At 40.6% G+C, this 20,466-nt stretch overlaps 1 protein-coding gene across 6 annotated transcripts in view; it reads right to left on the minus strand.

The window, feature by feature from the left end:
* Positions 1-20,466, minus strand: part of CLCC1 (chloride channel CLIC like 1) — a 34,173-nt gene that overhangs the window by 10,439 nt on the left and 3,268 nt on the right. For 5 of the 6 annotated variants that reach the window (XM_067041215.1, XM_067041218.1, XM_059078653.2 and 2 more), the window contains exons 2-4: positions 5,452-5,592; positions 4,949-5,050; positions 2,338-2,445 (exon numbers count right to left, since the gene is read on the minus strand). In XM_067041215.1, the coding sequence (XP_066897316.1) occupies positions 2,338-2,445; positions 4,949-5,050; positions 5,452-5,580 (339 nt within the window). In that variant the 5' untranslated portion in view covers positions 5,581-5,592. The remainder of the gene's footprint in view (positions 1-2,337; positions 2,446-4,948; positions 5,051-5,451; positions 5,593-20,466) is intronic. The other variant, XM_067041192.1, reaches the window with a different exon arrangement.

Here is a 20,466-nt window from a genome sequence, read left to right on the forward strand (position 1 = left end):
AGTCACCCTGAAAACTAGTTAGCAAATACTGAACCATGGCTCCTACAGGAAATACAGGGTTAGGTTCCTGCAAGCACATTTTCATCAACCAATCAATTCATAACCTTTTTATGTTACTGTTTAAAGACACCTTAATATAGGGACTTCCCTGCTGGTCCAGTGGGTAAGACTCCATGCTCCCAATGCAGGGGGCCCGCGTTCAATCCCTGGTCTGGGAACTAGATCCCACATGCATGCCACAACTAAGAAGCCCGTGTGCTGCAACTCAAAAAAAAAAAAAATCCCACATGCCACAACTAAGACCCAGCACAGCCAAAATAAATAAATAAATAAATAAATATTGAAGAAAAAAAAAGGAAAGAAAGAAATTTTTATTTTTATTTATTTATTTATTTATTTGCGGTACGCAGGCCTCTCACTGTTGTGGCCTCTCCCGTTGCGGAGCACAGGCTCCGGACGCGCAGGCTCAGCGGCCATGGCTCACGGGCCCAGCCGCTCTGCGGCACGTGGGATCTTCCCAGACCGGGGCACAAACCCGTGTCCCCTGCATCGGCAGGTGGACTCTCAACCACTGCGCCACCAGGGAAGCCCCAGAAAGAAATTTTTTAAATAAATAAACAAAGACACCTTAATATATATACTGTGGATCCATTAACACTGAGCTCATAGCCAACAGCACTATGACTCATGACTGAACTAAGCTTAACTAACAAGGGAATTTTCTTTAAGGCACATCTCAGCCTTCTTGTGCTTAGGAACACAAGACAGCATAACACTTGGGAGATTTTTAAACAGCAAAATTTTAAAAATTAAAAAATGAAAGCCCGAAAAAATAAACAGACCACAGAAAAGTACTTGTTTATAACATGAGAGCTGAAAACAAGAAGGCAAAAAATGGCCTTGTTTCACCTCAGATGAGAATGGGCTCACTGAGCAACTCAAACGTTTTGTCGCTCCGTGCACGTCTGAAAGTGACCACAAAAGCAAGAGTACTGATTCTGAGGTTACAAATAAAGTTTAATATTCAAAACATTGAAAAATATGGAATCCACAAATAATGAGGATAAACTATCATTATTTAATGATTCCATTTATGACTTTCCATTTGCTGACACAGTTTTCAAATAGCCTAAAATTTGCAGTAGTACAAATAAGAAAAACAAAAAGGATCTCAAAAAGCAGCAAAATCTGGGTTTCCATAAATATGCATGACAGTCACAACTATATTACTGAGAGTTCAGGTTAGCAAAATCATTATAAACATTATCTTTTCTAATAGTAAATACTGATATTTATATTAAAAAGTAAATATAAAATGAGAAAAACCAAAGTGTCATGCAATATCACAAATCATCATTAAGTATAAAAAAGCGGCCATTGATTAATATTTCTAAAACACCAGGAACGAAATATTCCAAGCATCTCCACCTTGAGTATTTTCTGACTCTACCTGTTTCCTCATCTATAAAATAGACTCTTTTCAACCTTGCACTCAGTTATAAGACTCAAACTGAAGGGTTTACATGTGAGTACATCTGCTTTTACATCTCCAAAATAAGGTGGGATTACTATTCATCTAACACCCCCTTTTTTAAAGTTTTCTTGATGTTTCGACTCCTCAAAGTGAAAACAATGACTCTAAAAAATGGAATCTTAACATTAATCATGAACAATATGTGCCTGATACGTAATTTCTATAAAGCAGCCTTGCCACAGTAAACAGCTAGGGGGAAAAAACTACTTAAAACACACTTTTCTTTTTCTCAATATATAATGATATTACATCATCTGAATAAGTGTGGAAGTGGTAGAAAACAAGTAAGGACTGGGATAGAATTTCCTTAGCAAGCAAGTCATGAGTTTATTAAGTTTCTAACTGTTCAGTAAAGTTCAAATAGTAAATTTAAAACAATCTCCCTCTGGACTTCCCCTTCACCTTCCAATACAGGGAGGCATGTGTTCAATCCCTGGTTGTGGAACTAAGATCCCACATGCCTTGCAGTGCAGCCAAAATTTAAAAAAAAACAAAAACAAAAACAAAAAAAACAACTCCCTCTCCCTCCAACTCAATTAAGTGGTAGGGCAGTGCACAGAGTAAGTAAATCCCCATGAACTATAGGAAAAAGAGGGATCTGCACTGCTCACTTGCCTTCCACCAAACCACTGTAAAGCAGGCAGCTACCTTCAATCCTGCATGAATAGGTTTTGGTAAAAGGGTGAGTCAGGTATTCTCTATTGAAGCATAATGATGCTTTGCCACTGCTTGATATAATGTGAAATTAATAAATAACAAAAATATCCACTACACTGATTAGTATCACACCACCAAATACTCACAAGGCCAAGCTTTCTGGTTTCAATTAAAATCTTATTTAAGTATCTCCTAAAAACAGGATTGCTTTGACTTTCATAGTCTTTTCTCTTCAGCTTTTCACACTCATCGATCTGTAACCACAAAATAAATACAACATTAGTTAGCGTCAAAGTTTAATGTAATAAGGGTCAAGTTTCTAGCCTAGTGGCCCCACTGAGATCAAAGTAAGGAGCTCAGTTATTTTTTATCAAGCTTGCATTAGAATGTAGATCTTACCTGCTTCCTGTGGGTTCTCTTTGCAAAGGGAAAGTAGGCAACAAATAAGGAACACAAGTCCCACACTGCGCCCTGACTGGCAGTTTTCTTGCTGACTTTCGGCAATTTTAAAACTGAAGATCATAAAACAAGGAAGCAGAGATGTGGACAAGCAGAACATCTGGACCAATCTGCCTCTTCCTAATTCCAAAGTAATGGTTTAACAAAAAAAGGAATGAAAGGAAAAAGGGGAGTGGGGACCCAGAAAGAGAGGAGAAACAGGGATAGCATGAAGCCGGAAAATGAAGGACACAGCAAAGATTTTCTTGAATGTGCATATTACTTTTGGCCTTTTTTTAATTTTTCCTGCCAACTATCGATCACCCCCTACCATATGTCAGGAACCATGGCTTCTCCAGAGTGTCCTACACATGGCACCCCCTCTGCACAGAGTCCTTCATTAAAACAGACTTCCTCTGAAATTAGCTCTACAAACACCCCAGTGGCCTAGTCTCTGAGGGAGGGTAGTGCACATCTTACAGACATTTAGAACCTGTTAATGAAAAGTACTTTTTGAGTGTGGACCACAAGTTGCATGGAGCACTGAAGTGGGCTTCAGATGATAAACATACAATAACTGAGCAGCACACACAAACTCAGGACAGAAAGACACTCAAGAAATCACAGGGGCTTCCCTGGCGGCGCAGTGGTTGAGAGTCCGCCTGCCGTTGCAGGGGACGTGGGTTCGTGCCCCGGTCTGGGAAGATCCCACATGCCGCAGAGCGGCTGGGCCCGTGAGCCATGGCTGCTGAGCCTGTGCGTCCGGAGCCTGTGCTCCGCAACAGGAGAGGCCACAACAGTGAGAGGCCCGCGTACCGAAAGAAAAAAGAAAGAAAGAAAGAAAGAAAAAGAAAAAGAAATCATAGGGCAGTCTCCTCTGCTTTCAGGCAAGGTTTACAAACCCTAAAAATTTTTAGTTTCTTTTTAAGAGAAACAATTTTTTAAAAACAAAGACTAAAGACTCCATTTTACCAATCATGTTGTTACAACGTTTGAACCAAAGTCACAAACAATGGAATGAAAAATTTCAGTATGTCTATTACATTTACACATTTTAGAAGAGCACAAACACATGAATATTAAAACAGATTTCTTAAGCAGAAAAGAGTGAACAACTTAACATTCCAACTATTCATATCAATACCTGTAATAGTACCTTATGGCCTATATCTGATCAAAATAATTCAAATGATAATGAGTAGGTTTTAAACATTATCATATATAATAAGGATATTAATGATATATAATGTACAGCAGCTTATTTCTCTTCTAGAATATGGTCTTTCACATAAAATTGTAAGCTTCCAATTGTTCAACATGATGGTTAATAACTTGTAATTAATAATCAAATAAATTAATAGAGAGTAAAAAAAAAAAAAGGCATTTCTCCATTTCCTAACATCCAGCCAAATTAATTCACTACACCACAAAATGCAGTTAAGACTGAAGCAAATTTTATCCAAGCATTTCTTTGCTAGCACTCGGGTGAGAAAACATTCACATTTGATAAGAACCACAAGCAGCTGCTTACAGATCTCGAATTGGGATATATCTGGATCTCAATGAAAAAGCCCTCCCAGTCTCTCAAACTGGAAGCCTCCCTCATTCACGCTAGCCTTCCCTATCCTTTTCCCCTCCTCCCTCAACCATCACAACTTGCTTATTCTACCACAGAAAAGTTGCACGCTTTCCTCTTCTCTTCACCCCGTCACTGCCTCAGTGTGAGCCTCCAGCGTCGCTGGACCTCTGCCATCCCCCCCATCCCAGCCCCCTCTCCACACTGCCACCAGCACCCTGCCTCATAACCAACTGAGGTGGGTTCCCACAGCATAACTTGTGTTCAAACTCCCCAGCAATCTTGACTTACTTCCTTTCTCATAAACTCTACTTCAGCCACATAAATAAAAGGACTGAATAAATGAATAGCTACCACACACTAAATTATAATAATCCCTTATATTTATAAGAGCAACTCTTATGCTTAGAAACTAGCAATAGAGCCATTTCTTCATTTGCTACATTTGCTGTGAGTTACTACAGCCCAGCATTGCAACAGATGATAGAGCATCACCTTGTCCCATTCCTTGTCCCAAGAAATTTTCAGTTTGGTAAAGAAATAATTACAGCATAGTGAGATGTTATTACAGCAAAATAAAAGTACTATTTTAAAAATCAAAGCCAGAGTAACTAAAGAAAAAATACCATATATATGTAAATTGTAGTTTAGATAGAAACACAAATAATGCTAGCAAAGACAGGAAAACAGAGCAGTTTAACATACTATAAATAATACAAAAATAATGAATAAAAAAACTTAACCTTATGAGTTAAAGAATCAAGTCTGCTGTAACATTCTGACAATTCATCAGCATGTGATAAGTCAGGACTGACCTCTTCTTTCTCTGATATACCATACTTCACCTAAAGCAAAGGAGAGAGAGATTTTCTTTCTTTATAATTCAGCTGTAAAAATAACCTACCGTTAATGAGACTAAAATTTTTACTTCATCATTTTATGGCTTTGCTTGTTATATTCCTCAACTGTATTAAACTACCAAACAAGTAAGAGCCTCAAATTTATATACTAGCTAATAACTAAAATCAAATTAGTTTGCTTCTCAACGGGCTTTACATTCAAATTTGAAACAGAAATAAACAGGTGGGGTTGAAATCATCTTAGATTAGGAGGCAAGAAGACATTCTGCATGATTGCTAATCATTGATATAGGACTCACATAGATCTGTGAAAAACAATAACAAAAGTAGACTATTTCCATCACAGGACTGATAAGGTGTTATACACACATGCATTTTTTAAATACCTGAGATTTTCTCATTGTTCCTGAAGCAGCATCATAGTTAAGCATGTCTGTGGGGTCAATCCAGTCATCATCATGAGCATAAGCAGTTATCAGCCACAGACATTCACAAAAGAGCACAGAACACAGCATCCTGCGTGAAGGCTACAAAAATTAATAGATATAGTGAAGTATGATTACTTTTGGAGGAAACTGTTTTAATAAAAACAATCTACTTCCTTCTAGTGTTAAGATAATGCTTTCTTAATAATAACTGAAATAAAAATACTCAGTAAAGTGGTACTCGCATAAAAACACATACACACATGCACACATATTCTCAGAGACAAAAAGTATACATAAGATTTTCTAAGTGATTCAGCAATTCCACTTCTAGGTATATCTCCAAGAGAAATGAAAATATACGTCAACACAAAAACTTGTACACAAACATTTATAGTTGCATTATTCACAATACCCAAAAAGGAGAAACAACCCAAATGTCCCTAAACTGATGAATGAGTACCATACAGTGGAATATTATTAGGCCATAAAAAGGAATGAAATATTGATACATGCTACAACATGGATGAATCTTGAAAACATCATGCCATGTGAAAAAAAAGTCACCAAAAACCATATATTATATGATTCCATTGATACAAAATGTCCAGAATAGGCAAATCTATGGAGATTGGCAGGTGTATAAATTTGAGGATAAAATAAGGGACAGAGGGGTGGTAGTTAAATGGTACAGGGTTTCTTTTTTTTTCATTGAAGTATAGTTGATTTACAATGTTGTGTTAGTTTCTGCCGTACAGCAAAGTGATTCAGTTATACATATGTATACATTCCTTTTTATATTCTTTTCCATTATGGTTTATCACAGGATATTGAATATAGTTCCCTGTGCTATACAGTAGGACCTTGTTGTTTATCCATTCTATATATACTAGTTTGTGTCTGCTAACCCCAAACTCCCAATCAATCCCTGCCCCACCCCTTGGCAACCACAAGTCTGTTCTCTATGTCTGTGAGTGAGTACAGACTTTTTGGGGGGTTGTTTGGTTTTTTTTTATATTTTATTTATTTAATTTATTTATTTTACTTTTGGCTGCATTGGGTCTTTGTTGCTGCACATGGGCTTTCTCTAGTTGCAGTGAGGGGGGGCTACTCTTCATTGTGGTGTGTGGCCTTCTCATTGTGGTGGCTTCTCTTGTTGTGGAACACGGGCTCTAGGCATGCAGGCTTTAGTAGCTGTGGCACGTGGGCTCAGCAGTTGTGGCTCGTGGGCTCTAGAGCGCAGGCTCAGTAGTTGTGGCGCACGGGCTTAGTTGCTCCACGGCATGTGGGATCTTCTCAGACCAGGGCTCAAACCTGCGTCCCGTGCTTTCGCAGGCGGATTCTTAACCACTCTGCCACCAAAGAAGTCCCCGGTACAGAGTTTTTGATGAAAAACTCTGATGAAAAGTTTTAGATCGTGATGAAAAATGATCTAAAATTAACTGTGGTGAAAAGGAGCTCCAGAAACAGGCACGGAGCTGCTGAAGAGACAAGAGACTTTTTCTTGCCTCTGCTTCCTCGGGCGCGAGGACAGGGGATTAAGAGCACCGCGTAAAGGAGCTCCAGAAACGGGCGTGAGCCGCGGCTGTAGGCACGGACAGTAGAGACGGGTGTGGGACGCTAGGGTTGCTGCTGCCACCACCAAGAGGCCTGTGTGCGAGCACAGGTCACTCTCCACACCACCCCTTGCGGGAGCCCGTGCAGCCCGCCACTGCCGGGGTCACGGGATCCAGGGACAGCTTCCCCGGGAGAACGCGCGGCACGCCTCGGGCCGGTGCAGCGTCACGTCGGCCTCTGCCGCCGCGGGCTCGCCCCACATCCGTGCCCCTCCCTCACCCCGGCCTGTGCCAGAGCCCCCAAATCAGCTCGTCCTTTAACCCCGTCCTGTCTGAGCGAAGGGCAGACGCCCTCGGATGACCTACACGCAGAGGCGGGGCTAAATCCAAAGATGAACCCCAGGAGCTGTGCGAACAAAGAGGAGAGGGGGAGGTCTCTCCAAGCAGCCTCAGAAGCAGCAGATTAAAGCTCCACAATTAACTTGAAGTGCCCTGCATCTGTGGAAAACCTGAATAGACAGCGAAATATCCCAAGTTGAGGAGGTGGACTTTGGGAGCAAGATATACTATCATTTTCCCCTTTTTTCTTTTTGTGAGTATGTCTGTGCTGCTGTGTGAGATTTTGTCAGTATAGCTTTGTTTTCACCATTTGTCCTAGGGTTAGACCGACCTGTTTTTCTTTGGTGTTTTTTTAATTGAAATTTTTCTTCTTAATAACTATTTTTTATTTTAATAACTACACTTTATCCTACTTTATTTTGTCTTCTCCCTTTCTTTCTTCCTTTCTTTCTTCCCTCCTTCCCTCCTTTCTTCCTTCCTTCCTCTCCTTCCTTCCTTCCTTCATTTCTTCCTTCCTTCCTCCCTTCCTTTCTTCCTTCCTCCCTTCCCTCCTTCCTTTCCTTTCCTTTCTATTTTTTCTCCCTTTTATTTTGAACCGTGTGGATTAAAGGCTCTTGGCACTCCAGCCAGGCACCACGGCTGTGTCTCTGAGGTGGGAAAACCAACCTCAGGACACTGGTCCACAAGAGACCTCCCAGCTCCACGCAATATCAAACGGCGGAACTCTCCCAGAGATCTCCATCTCAACACCAAGATCCAGCTTCACTCAAGGACCAGCAATGAACAGTGCTGGACACCCTATCCCCAACAAAGAGCAAGACAGGTCTACAGCCCCATCCATTAGCAGAGAGGCTGCCTAAAATCATAATAAGGCTACGAACATCCCCAAACACACCACCAGACGTGGACCTGCCCACCAGAAAGACAAGATCCAGCCTCATCCACCAGAACAGAGGCACTAGTCCCCCCAACCAGGAAACCGACTCAACCCACTGAACTAACCTTAGCCACTGGGAACAGCCACCAAAAACAACGGGAACTACGAACCTGCAGCCTACAAAACGGAGACCCTAAACACAGTAAGATAAGCAAAATGAGAAGACAGAAAAACACACAGCAGATGAAGGAACAAGATAAAAACACACCAGACCTAACAAACGAAGAGGAAATAGGCAGTCTACCTGAAAAAGAATTCAGAATAATGATAGTAAAGATGATTCAAAATCTTGGAAATAGAATAGACAAATTGCAAGAAGGTTAACAAGGACCTAGAAGAAATAAAGAGGAAGCAAGCAACGATGAGCAACACAATAAATGAAATGAAAAATACTCTAGATGGGATCAATAGCAGAATAACTGAGGCAGAAGGACGGATAAGTGACCTGGAAGATAAAATAGTGGAAATAACTACTGCAGAGCAGAATAAAGAAAAAAGAATGAAAAGAACTGAGAACAGTCTCAGAGACCTCTGGGACAACATTAAACGTACCAACATTCGAATTATAGGGGTCCCAGAAGAAGAAGAGAAAAAGAAAGGGACTGAGAAAATATTTGAAGAGATTATAGTTGAAAACTTCCCTAATATAGGAAAGGAAATAGTCAATCAAGTCCAGGAAGCACAGAGAGTCCCATACAGGATAAACCCAAGGATAAACACGCCAAGACACATAGTAATCAAACTGTCAAAAAATTAAATACAAAGAAAACATATTAAAAGCAGCAAGGGAAAAACAACAAATAACACACAAGGGAATCCCCATAAGGTTAACATCTGATCTTTCAGCAGAAACTCTACAAGCCAGAAGGGAGTGGCAGGACATATTTAAAGTGATGAAGGAAAAAAACCTACAACCAAGATTACTCTACCCAGCAAGGATCTCATTCAGATTTGATGGAGAAATTAAAACCTTTACAGACAAGCAAAAGCCGAGAGAGTTCAGCACCACCAAACCAGCTTTACAACAAATGCTAAAGGAACTTCTCTAGGCAAGAAACACAAGAGAAGGAAAAGACCTACAAGAACAACCCAAAACAATTAAGTAAATGGTAATAGGAACGCACATATCAATAATTACCTTAAATGTAAATGGATAAAATGCTCCTACCAAAAGACACAGACTGGCTGAATGGATACAAAAACAAGACCCATATATATGCTGTCTACAAGAGACCCACTTCAGACCTAGGGACACTTACAGACTGAAAGTAAGGGGATGGAAAAAGATATTCCATACAAATGGAAATCAGAAGAAAGCTGGAGTAGCAATTCTCATATCAGACAAAATCGACTTTAAAATAAAAACTATTACAAGAGACAAAGAAGGACACTACATAATGATCAAGGGATCGATCCATGAAGAAGATATAACAATTGTAAATATTTATGCACCCAACATAGGAGCACCTCAATACATAAGGCAAATACTAATAGCCATAAAAGGGGAAATCGACAGTAACACAATCATAGTAGGGGACTTTAACACCCCACTTTCACCAATGGACAGATCATCCAAAATGAAAATAAATAAGGAAACACAAGCTTTAAATGATACATTACACAAGATGGACTTAATTGATATTTATAGGACATTCCATCCAAAAACAACAGAATACACATTTCTCTCAAGTGCTCATGGAACATTCTCCAGGATCGATCATATATTGGGTCACAAATCTAGCCTTGGCAAATTTAAGAAAATTGAAATCGTATCAAGTATCTTTTCCGACCACAACGCTATGAGACTAGATATCAATTACAGGAAAAGATCTGTAAAAAATACAAACACATGGAGGCTAAACAATACACTACTTAATAACGAAGTGATCGCTGAAGAAATCAAAGAGGAAATCAAAAAATACTTAGAAACAAATGACAATCGAGACACAATGACCCAAAACCTATGGGATACAGCAAAAGCAGTTCTAAGAGGGAAGTTGATAGCAATACAATCATACCTTAAGAAACAGGAAACATCTCGAATAAACAACCTAACTCTGCACTTAAAGCAATTAGAGAAAGAAGAACAAAAAAAACGCCAATTTAGCAGAAGGAAAGAAATCATAAAGATCAGATCAGAAATAAATGAAAAAGAAATGAAGGAAACAATAGCAAAGATCAATAAAAGTAAAAGCTGGTTCTTTGAGAAGATAAATAAAATTGATAAACCATTAGCCAGACTCATCAAGAAAAAAAGGGAGAAGACTCAACTCAATAGAATTAGAAATGAAAAAGGAGATGTAACAACTGACACTGCAGAAATACAAAAGGTTATTAGAGATTACTACAAGCAACTGTATGCCAATAAAATGGACAACCTGGAAGAAATGGACAAATTCTTAGAAATGCACAAGCTGCCGAGACTGAACCAGGAAGAAATAGAAAATATGAACAGACCAATCACAAGCACTGAAATTGAAACTGTGATTAAAAATCTTCCAACAAACAAAAGCCCAGGACCAGATGGCTTCACAGGCGAATTCTATCAAACATTTAGAGAAGAGCTAACACCTATCCTTCTCAAACTCTTCCAAAAGATAGCAGAGGGAGGAACACTCCCAAACTCATTCTATGAGGCCATCATCACCCTGATACCAAAACCAGACAAAGACGTCACAAAGAAAGAAAACTACAGGCCAATATCACTGATGAACATAGATGCAAAAATTCTCAACAAAATATTAGCAAACAGAATCCAACAGCACATTAAAAGGATCATACACCATGATCAAGTGGGGTTTATTCCAGGAATGCAAGGATTCTTCAATATACGCAAATCAATCAACGTGATACACCATATCAACAAACTGAAGGAGAAAAACCATATGATCATCTCAATAGATGCAGAGAAAGCTTTTGACAAAATTCAACACCCATTTATGATAAAAACCCTGCAGAAAGTAGGCATAGAGGGAACATTCCTCAACATAATAAAGGCCATATATAACAAACCCACAGCCAGCATCGTTCTCAATGGTGAAAAACTGAAACCATTTCCACTAAGATCAGGAAAAAGACAAGGTTGCCCACTCTCACCACTCTTATTCAACATAGTTTCGGAAGTTCTAGCCACAGCAATCAGAGACAAAAAAGAAATAAAAGGAATCCAAATAGGAAAAGAAGTAAAGCTGTCACTGTTTGCAGATGACATGACACTATACATAGAGAATCCTAAGAATGCTACCAGAAAACTACTAGAGCTAATCAATGAATTTGGTAAAGTAGCAGGATACAAAATTAATGCACAGAAATCTCTGGCATTCTTATACACTAATGATGAAAAATCTGAGGGTGAAATTAAGAAAACACTCCCATTTACCATTGCAACAAAAAGAATAAAATATCTAGGAATAAACCTACCTAAGGAGACAAAAGACTTGTATGCAGAAAACTATAAGACACTGATGAAAGAAATTAAAGATGATACAAATAGGTGGAGAAATATACCATGTTCTTGGATTGGAAGAATCAACATTGTGAAAATGACTATACTACCCAAAGCAATCTACAGATTCAATGTGATCCCTATCAAATTACCACTGGCATTTTTTACAGAACTAGAACAAAAAATTTCACAATTTGTACGGAAACACAAAAGACCCCATATAGCCAAAGCAATCTTGAGAACGAAAAATGGAGCTGGAGGAATCAGTCTCCCAGACTTCAGACTATACTACAAGGCTACAGTAATCAAGACAATATGGTACTGGCACAAAAACAGAAATATAGATCAATGGAACAGGATAGAAAGCCCAGAGATAAACCCACACACATATGGTCACCTTATCTTTGATAAAGGAGGGAAGGATATACAGTGGAGAAAAGACAGCCTCTTCAATAAGTGGTGCTGGGAAAACTGGACAGCTACATGTAAAAGTATGAAACAAGAACACTCCCTAACACCACACACAAAAATAAACTCAAAATGGGATAAAGACCTAAATGTAAGGCCAGACACTATCAAACTCTTAGAGGAAAACATGGGCAGAACACTCTATGACATAAATCACAGCAAGATCCTTTTTGACCCATCTCCTAGAGAAATGGAAATAAAAACAAAAAGAAACAAATGGGATCTAATGAAACTTAAAAGCTTTTGCACAGCAAAGGATACCATAAAGAAGACCAAAAGACAACCCTCAGAATGGGAGAAAATAGTTGCAAATGAAGCAACTGACAAAGGATTAATATCCAAAATTTATAAGCAGCTCATGCAGCTCAATAACAAAAAAACAAACAACCCAATCCAAAAATGGGCAGAAGAACTAAATAGACATTTCTCCAAAGAAGATATACAGACTGCCAACAAACACATGAAAGAATGCTCAATATCATTAATTATTAGAGAATTGCAAATCAAAACTACAATGAGATATCATCTCACACCGGTCAGACTGGCCATCATCAAAAACTCTAGAAACAATAAATGCTGGAGAGGCTGTGGATAAAAGGGAACCCTCTTGCACTGTTGGTGGGAATGCAAATTGATACAGCCACTATGGAGAACAGTATGGAGGTTCCTTAAAAAACTACAAATAGAACTACCATACGACCCAGCAATCCCACTACTGGGCATATACTCTGAGAAAACCATAATTCAAAAAGAGTCATGTACCACAATGTTCAATGCAGCTCTATTTACGATAGCCAGGACATGGAAGCAACCTCTGTGTCCATCAACAGATGAATGGATAAAGAAGATGTGGCACATATATACAATGGAGTATTACTCAGCCATAAAAAGAAATGAAACTGAGTTATTTGTAATGAGGTGGATAGACCTGGAGTCTGTCATACAGAGTGAAGTAAGTCAGAAGGAGAAAAACAAATACCGTATGCTAACACATATATATGGAATCTAAGAAAAAAAAATGTCATGAAGAGATTAGTGGTAGGACGGGAATAAAACACAGACCTACAAGAGCATGGACTTGAGGATATGGGGAGGGGGAAGGGTAAGCTGTGACGAAGTGAGAGAGTGGCAATGATATATACACTACCAAATGTAAAATAGATAGCTAGTGGGAAGCAGCTGCATAGCACAGGGAGATCAGCTCTGTGCTTTGTGACCACCTAGAGGGGTGGGATAGGGAGGGTGGGAGAGAGGGTGACGCAAGAGGGAAGAGATATGGGAACATATGTATATGTATAACTGATTCACTTTGTTGTAAAGGAAAAACTAACACACTATTGTAAAACAGTTATACTCCATTAAAGATGTTAAAAAAATAAAATAAAATAAAATAAACTGTGGTAATTGTTGTACATATCTGTGAATATAGTAAAAACTGTTGAATTGGTACAATTTAAATGGGTGAATTGTACAGTATGTGAATCATTTCTCAGTAAAACTGTTTTAAAGAATACAGGTATTTGAACCAAACCCTCCCCATCCCCCACTTAACAAATGGGAAATTTAAAAGGTGCAAAATTAAGAGTCAAATGATGTGACTGAACTCTCATACAGAGAAAACAGCTTGCTTCATCTAAGCCTCTGCATAAACACCCTCAAATCGTTTCAACACAGTATCTCCTCTATTCAACAGTGTCCAACACAGCAGTCATTAGCCACCTGTGGCTACTGAAATTTAAATTAATTAAAATTAAGTTACATTGAAAATTTGTTCCTCATTCTCACTCGCTGCATTTCAAGTGCTCAGCTGTCACATACGGCTAGTGGTTACCAAACTGGACAGCGCAGATGAGGAATACTTCCATCACTGTAGAATGTTCTGTCAGACAGCCTCTCTTATACCTACTCTGAATAAGGATCAGGTAAGGGATTTCCAAGATGAGAATGCCCTCGGCCCTGCCCATAAATGGCTTACACTCTAGCTGCAGAAATAAAAGTAACTCCAGGCTAAACTAAACACTCTTTTGTGTTCCTGGTGTGCTCTGTTTCTTCTTCTAGAGTATCTATCACACACTGAAATTAATCACTTATTGGTCAGTCTCATCCCTTAGCACCGTGGCTCTCAGTCTTGGACATGCATTAGAATCACCTGGGAAGCTTCTTAATCCTCCAATCTTCTGGCCACATCCCAAGGCAACTGAATCAGAATCTCTAGGCGAGGGACGCAGGCATCGGGATTTTTAAAGCTCCCCACCTGGTTCCATCAGACAATGAAGGTAGAAAACCACTGCACTGTAACGTGAACTTTTCCAGGGAAGGTAACATCTTACTTAAGTCTAAATTCACCTTCCCAATGCCCTCTCCATCTTGCCCCCTCCACCTCTCCAAGCCCAACACTCAGCCCAGTGGCCAGCAAGTGAAAGACATTCAGCAAATGTTTGTTAAGCCGCAAATGCAAGTGATCAAAGCCTCAGCAGGGATTCAAAGGGTTTTAAGGGCTCACAGGATGAAGAAGCACATCTGACTGGGAGAAACTGGGAAGATTTCATGGAGGAATGGGCATGGGAATTGGACTTTGAAGTATAGGCAACATTCTAAGAGTATGAGATGAGGGAGGCAGAGACAGAGAGCAAAATGTACTCCTCAGAAACTGGAAACACGAGGATGGACGTGGTGGAACACAGAGGTGATGAGGTGGCTGCAATGACTTTGCAAAAGTAAAAATGCTTATGACTAACTTCACGGACTAACAATAGCTTTCAAGGGTGATGGGAACTACATTTTGGGAAGATGAAACTAGCATTAAATGTACACTCAGAGAGTTCAACAAGGAGGCTTGAGTAGAGAAAGGATGTTGGTCTGAAAGAGTGATGTCGATGAGAACAGAAAGAACCCATCGGACTTGTTTTAAAGATTAATTCTATAGACCTCAGCAACTGAATACACACAGAAGGAAAGAAAGAGAACGATGGCAGACATGACTCCAAGATTTTAAGGCCTACCAACAACAAAATGGTGCTATCATTAACTTAAAAAGGAAATTCAGAACGAAAATAAGGTTTGGGGAGAAGGTTCAGCACTCTTTTGTTCAACGCTTACAAAATACCTGCTAGACACTGGGCACTGTCGTAAGTGATAGGGCTACCAGGAAACTAGACCAGCCAGGTCTTCTTTAAGAAACTTACACTCTAGTGGGGGATGACGATGAACTAGCAAAAAAAAAATTTCAGATAGTGATAAGTCATATAAGGAAAATAAAACAAGACAATGGTGTAGATGGATTAGGTAATGCTGGGTATTTTAGAGAAGGCCTCTGAGGAGATGAAACATGGCCTCAAATTCTTTATCATTTCCCACACTGAGAGATGGAGTTTATTTCCTTTCCTCCTAAATCTGGGCTGGCCATGTGACCAGCCAAAATACTGTGGTAGAAGTAATGCTGTGTTGGTTCTGGGCCTGGCCTAACCTATACCAGATCAGCTGCTTCTACTTTATCACTCTGGAACACCTGCTTCTGGGAAGTCCTCTTGGAACTCAGCCACCACGCTTTGAGAATGCCAAGTCACCTGGAGAGACCACATGCAGGGGCACACTGAGCTCCCAGTTGGCAGCCAACATCAATGACCAGCCATGTGGGTGAGCCTTCTAGGTGGTTCCAGTCCAATCCTTTGGTAACTGACTTGGTGATCCTGCCAACATCATGTGGAAAAAAATAACTACCCAGCTGAGCTCAGTCAAGCCCCACAAGCCACGGAATCAGGAGAGAGAAAATGGTTGTTGAAAGCCCCTAAACTTTGGGGTGGTTTGTTACACAGTGGTAGATAACTACAACATTTAAACAGAAAAATGATAAGCTAACCTTAGGAAGATTTAGGAAAAGAAAACCCAGAGAGAGGGCATAGCAAGCATAAAGGCCCAAGTAGGGATTATGTTTGAAGCATTCAAAGAATGGGCAAGAAAGCCAGAACAACTAGGTCCTGGGAATGAGTTGGAGGGGAGAAGGGGAATAGGCCACAGTAATGAGTGTGGTTTTTACTCCAAATGTAATAGGAAGCCACCCACTAGAGAGTTGTTGGGGTTTTTTTTTTGAATTTTATTTTATTTTATTTTTTATATAGCAGGTTCTTATTAGTTATCCATTTTATACCCATCAGTGTATACATGTCAATCCCAATCTCACAATTCATCACACCACCCCACCAGCCCCCCGCCGCTTTCCCCCCTTGGTGTCCATATGTTTGTTCTCTACATCTGTGTCTCCACTAGAGAGTTTGAGCACAGACGTGATAGAATCTAGGTTACATTCTAAAATGACTAGGGCTGCTATGTGGAGGCTGGAAGAGAAGAGCAAAAGCAAGAGACTAGAAAGGAGGATTCGCAGTAGTCCAGTTGAGAGGTGAAGGTGGCATGAACTAAGACAGCAACAAAGGCGATGATAAATGATAAGATTTTTAAAGTTTGAGGTAGACATTACCACATGTGGTGAAGACAGCTAACAGGTCACCAAGCACATTCCATCTTCTTCCTTCTGGACACACGGTAACTACACATCCCAGCCCATCCTTCAGTTAAGTATGTGACAATTAACTCCTGGCCAGAGCAACAGCAGTGGAAGGGATATGCACCACATCCATGAAAGCCTCCCACGTGTGACCCTCCATCAGCTGGCCCCCTAGACCATCAGGGAATGGGGAGGACACTGAGCCCTAGAGGAGGGCAGCCAAACTAAAGGAGCTGGAACCCTACATGACCACATTCAAGGCCATCTACTAAGTGGGAACATGTTTTTTGACTTTCATGTGAACAAAAATACATTTCTTTTATGGTAAGCCTTGAGATTTGGGAGTTTGTTTTTTTAACACCATCTTGTGCTACCCTAACTAATACAGAAATACACTGCAGAAATTGCTGGTAAATTGGATGTAAGAAGTAAGGACAAGAAAAGATTCAGGATGACATCAAGGTTTGTGACCAGGGCAACTGGGAGAATGGGAAAGACTGAGGGACACTCAGGTGAGCAGATAGCAAGTTCTGACATCAAGAGTTCTGTTTTAGACACAGTACATTTCAGATGCCTACCAATATCAAAGTGGAGATGTCTAATACACAGTATGGAGCTAAGGAGAGGAGTGGGGCTACAGAAACACAGTTGGGAGCCATCAGGATGTAGATGAGGTTTAAAGCCACAGACTGGATAAGATCACCATAAGATCCATTATGAAGATAAAAGACTGAGTCCTAGGGCATGCCAACACTTGGAGGTCAGAAAGAAGAGGGGGAACTGACGAGACACTGTCAGTGAGTACTAATAAGGCAGGAAGAAAACCAGGAGAGGCTGGTATTCCAGAAGCCATGTGAAGAAGGGAACAGATAACTGTATCAAATGCTGCTGAAAGATCAGGTGATCAGAGGGCAGCAAGCTGACCACTGGATTTGGTACAGCAGTTTTTGACAAAGTGTTAGGGACAAGAGCCTGACAGGAATACAGGAAGAATTCAGGTAAAGGCTTGGGGTTAAGATGACATAGTAACTCCATGCTCCAAAGCACTCCCTGGACTCCTACTTCTGGCCAACATGGAGTAACAGGGACCAGATTTACCTTCCTGCCTGAACAACCAAGAAAGAACCCTGCATAAAATATATGAGATGGTTTTCAAGAAACTGGACACCAGGCAAGAAAGAATGGTGGTCCTTGAAAGATAGGAAAGAAACATGGACAGCCCTTCCACTGCCCCAGGCTACTGTCTTAAGTAACCATGGGCACCCAGAGGGGAAATTCAGAGAGAGCCCAGGAGCTGGGATCCTTGAGGAGATGGAGTTGAGTCTGGAGAAATCAAGGCAGCTGGAGTTCAGAAGGGAAATTTGCATAGAGACAGACCTGCAGAGGTCTGCAGAGGGTCCCTATTACTCTATCTTGGCCCCAGCTCCTTCAAAAACCCCTGAAATTTCCTGAGTGATAGGACTGTCTGTTATGCTAACAAGGTGCCTCATGGTGGGCTCCTAGATAGCTTCAGGTTGGGGAACGGTCATCTAAAAGACCAAGCACCTGATTACACGGTTGAACTTTCAGCCATCCAACCTCTGGGGATTAGAGGGCAGCTGGAGATTGAATTCAATCATGTGACCAATGAATCAATCGTGACTATTGACTGAAACCCTGATAAAAACTCTGGACACTGAGGCTCAGGGGAGCTTCCTGGCTGGTGACACAGTGATGTTCTGAGATGGTGACACACCTGGATTCCATGAGGACACAAAAGCTCTGCGTTCTCCCCCACAGATTTTGCCCTATGTGTCTCTTCATTTGGCTGATCTTCATCTATAGCCTTTATAATAAAACCATTAGCTGCAGAACTTTCAGTGAGTGGTTCTAGTGAATTATCCAATCTGATGGTGTCATGGGAAGCCCCCAATCTACAGCCAGTTGGTCAGAAGTACAGATGGCCCCCAAGACATGCATCTGATGTGGGGAAAGTCTTGTAAAGGACTTTGCCCTTAACTTGCGGCATTTGCAGTAACTGGATAGTTAGGGTCAGAATTGAACTGAATTGGAGGACACAGTCTGTATCAGAGGAATTGGTAGGAGAACAGACTCCCTTGAATATTCAGCACCACACTGATCAGTGCACACATAGGAGGAAAGTACCTGAGGCCTGAGAAAGAATCATGGAAAAGATTCAATTCAAAAAAAAAGAGTAAAAATTAATAAATTAGAAAACATGTAATAGAGAAGATAACAAAACCAAAACTTGGTTCTTTGAAATGATGAATAAAATTGATAAACCTATAGTAAGATTAATGAAGAAAAAGAGAAGGCCCCCAAAACCAATATCAAGAATGAGGGCTTCCCTGGTGGCACAGTGGTTGAGAGTCCGCCTGCCGATGCAGGGGACACGGGTTCATGCCCTAGTCCGGGAGGATCCCACATGCCGCGTAGCAGCTGGGCCTGTGAGCCATGGTGGCTGAGCCTGCGTGTCCGGAGCCAGTGCTCTGCAATGGGAGAGGCCACAACAGTGAGAGGCCCACGTACCGCAAAAAAAAAAAAAAAAAAAAAAAAAAGAATGAATCAGGATAAATTCATTCATGATTAAAACAAAACACTTAGCAAACCAGGAATAAAAGAAAACTTTGTCAGAGTACTACAGCAAGCATCACACTTGGTGGAAAATATTGAAACCCTTCCCTCTGAGATCAAGAATGACACAAGGGAGAAGGTACTAGAGGGCTTCTGGGATGATGGCAATGTTCTACTCCTTAACCTGGATGGTAGTTACGTAGGTGCTTGCTTTTTAATAATTTGCTAAGGTGAACATTTGTATTTTACACACTTTTCTGTATGTATATCTCACATTTTACAAAAGGTTTTTCCCCCCTATGGGAAAGATTAATTAAGATATAGTTATGTGGGCTTCCCTGGTGGCGCAGTGGTTGAGGGTCTGCCGGCCGATGCAGGGGACGTGGGTTCGTGCCCCAGTCCGGGAAGATCCCACATGCCGCGGAGCAGCTGGGCCCGTGAGCCGTGGCCGCTGAGCCTGCGCGTCCGGAGCCTGTGCTCCTCAACGGGAGAGGCCACAACAGTGAGAGGCCCGTGTACCAAAAAAAAAAAAAAAAAAAAAGATATAGTTATGCTTATTTGCAAGGCAGAAATAAGAGACACAGATGTACAGAACAAACTTATGGATACTAAGGGGGGGAAACAGGGATAGGAGGAATTGGGAGATTGGGACATATATACACTACTATGTATAAAATAGATAACTAACAATAACCTACTGTATAGCACAGGGAACTCTACTCTGTGCTCTGTGGTGACCTAAACGGGAAGGAAATCTAAAAGAGAGGGGATATATGTATACGTATAACTGATTCGCTTTGCTGTACAGCAGAAACTAACACAACATTGTAAAGCAACTATACTCCAATGAAAATTAATTTTTAAAAAGTATTGTTACAGTCTAAACTGCATCCCTCCACCAAATTCATATGTTGAAGTCCTAACCTCCAGTTCTTCAGAATACTGTATTTAAAGGCAGAATCTCTAAATAGGTAATTAAGTTAAAAATGAGGTCACCAGCCCTAATCCAATATGACTCATGTCCTTATAAGCAGAAATTTGGACACAGGTCAAAGGAAAGATGATGTGAGGACACTGGGTGAAGACGGCCACCTGCAAGCCACAGAGAGAGGTCAAAGAAAAAACCCACTCTGCTGACACCTTGATCCAGCCTCCA

The sequence above is a fragment of the Kogia breviceps genome, chromosome 1 (genome assembly GCF_026419965.1).
Source record: "Kogia breviceps isolate mKogBre1 chromosome 1, mKogBre1 haplotype 1, whole genome shotgun sequence".
NCBI classification, from domain to species: domain Eukaryota; kingdom Metazoa; phylum Chordata; class Mammalia; order Artiodactyla; family Physeteridae; genus Kogia; species Kogia breviceps.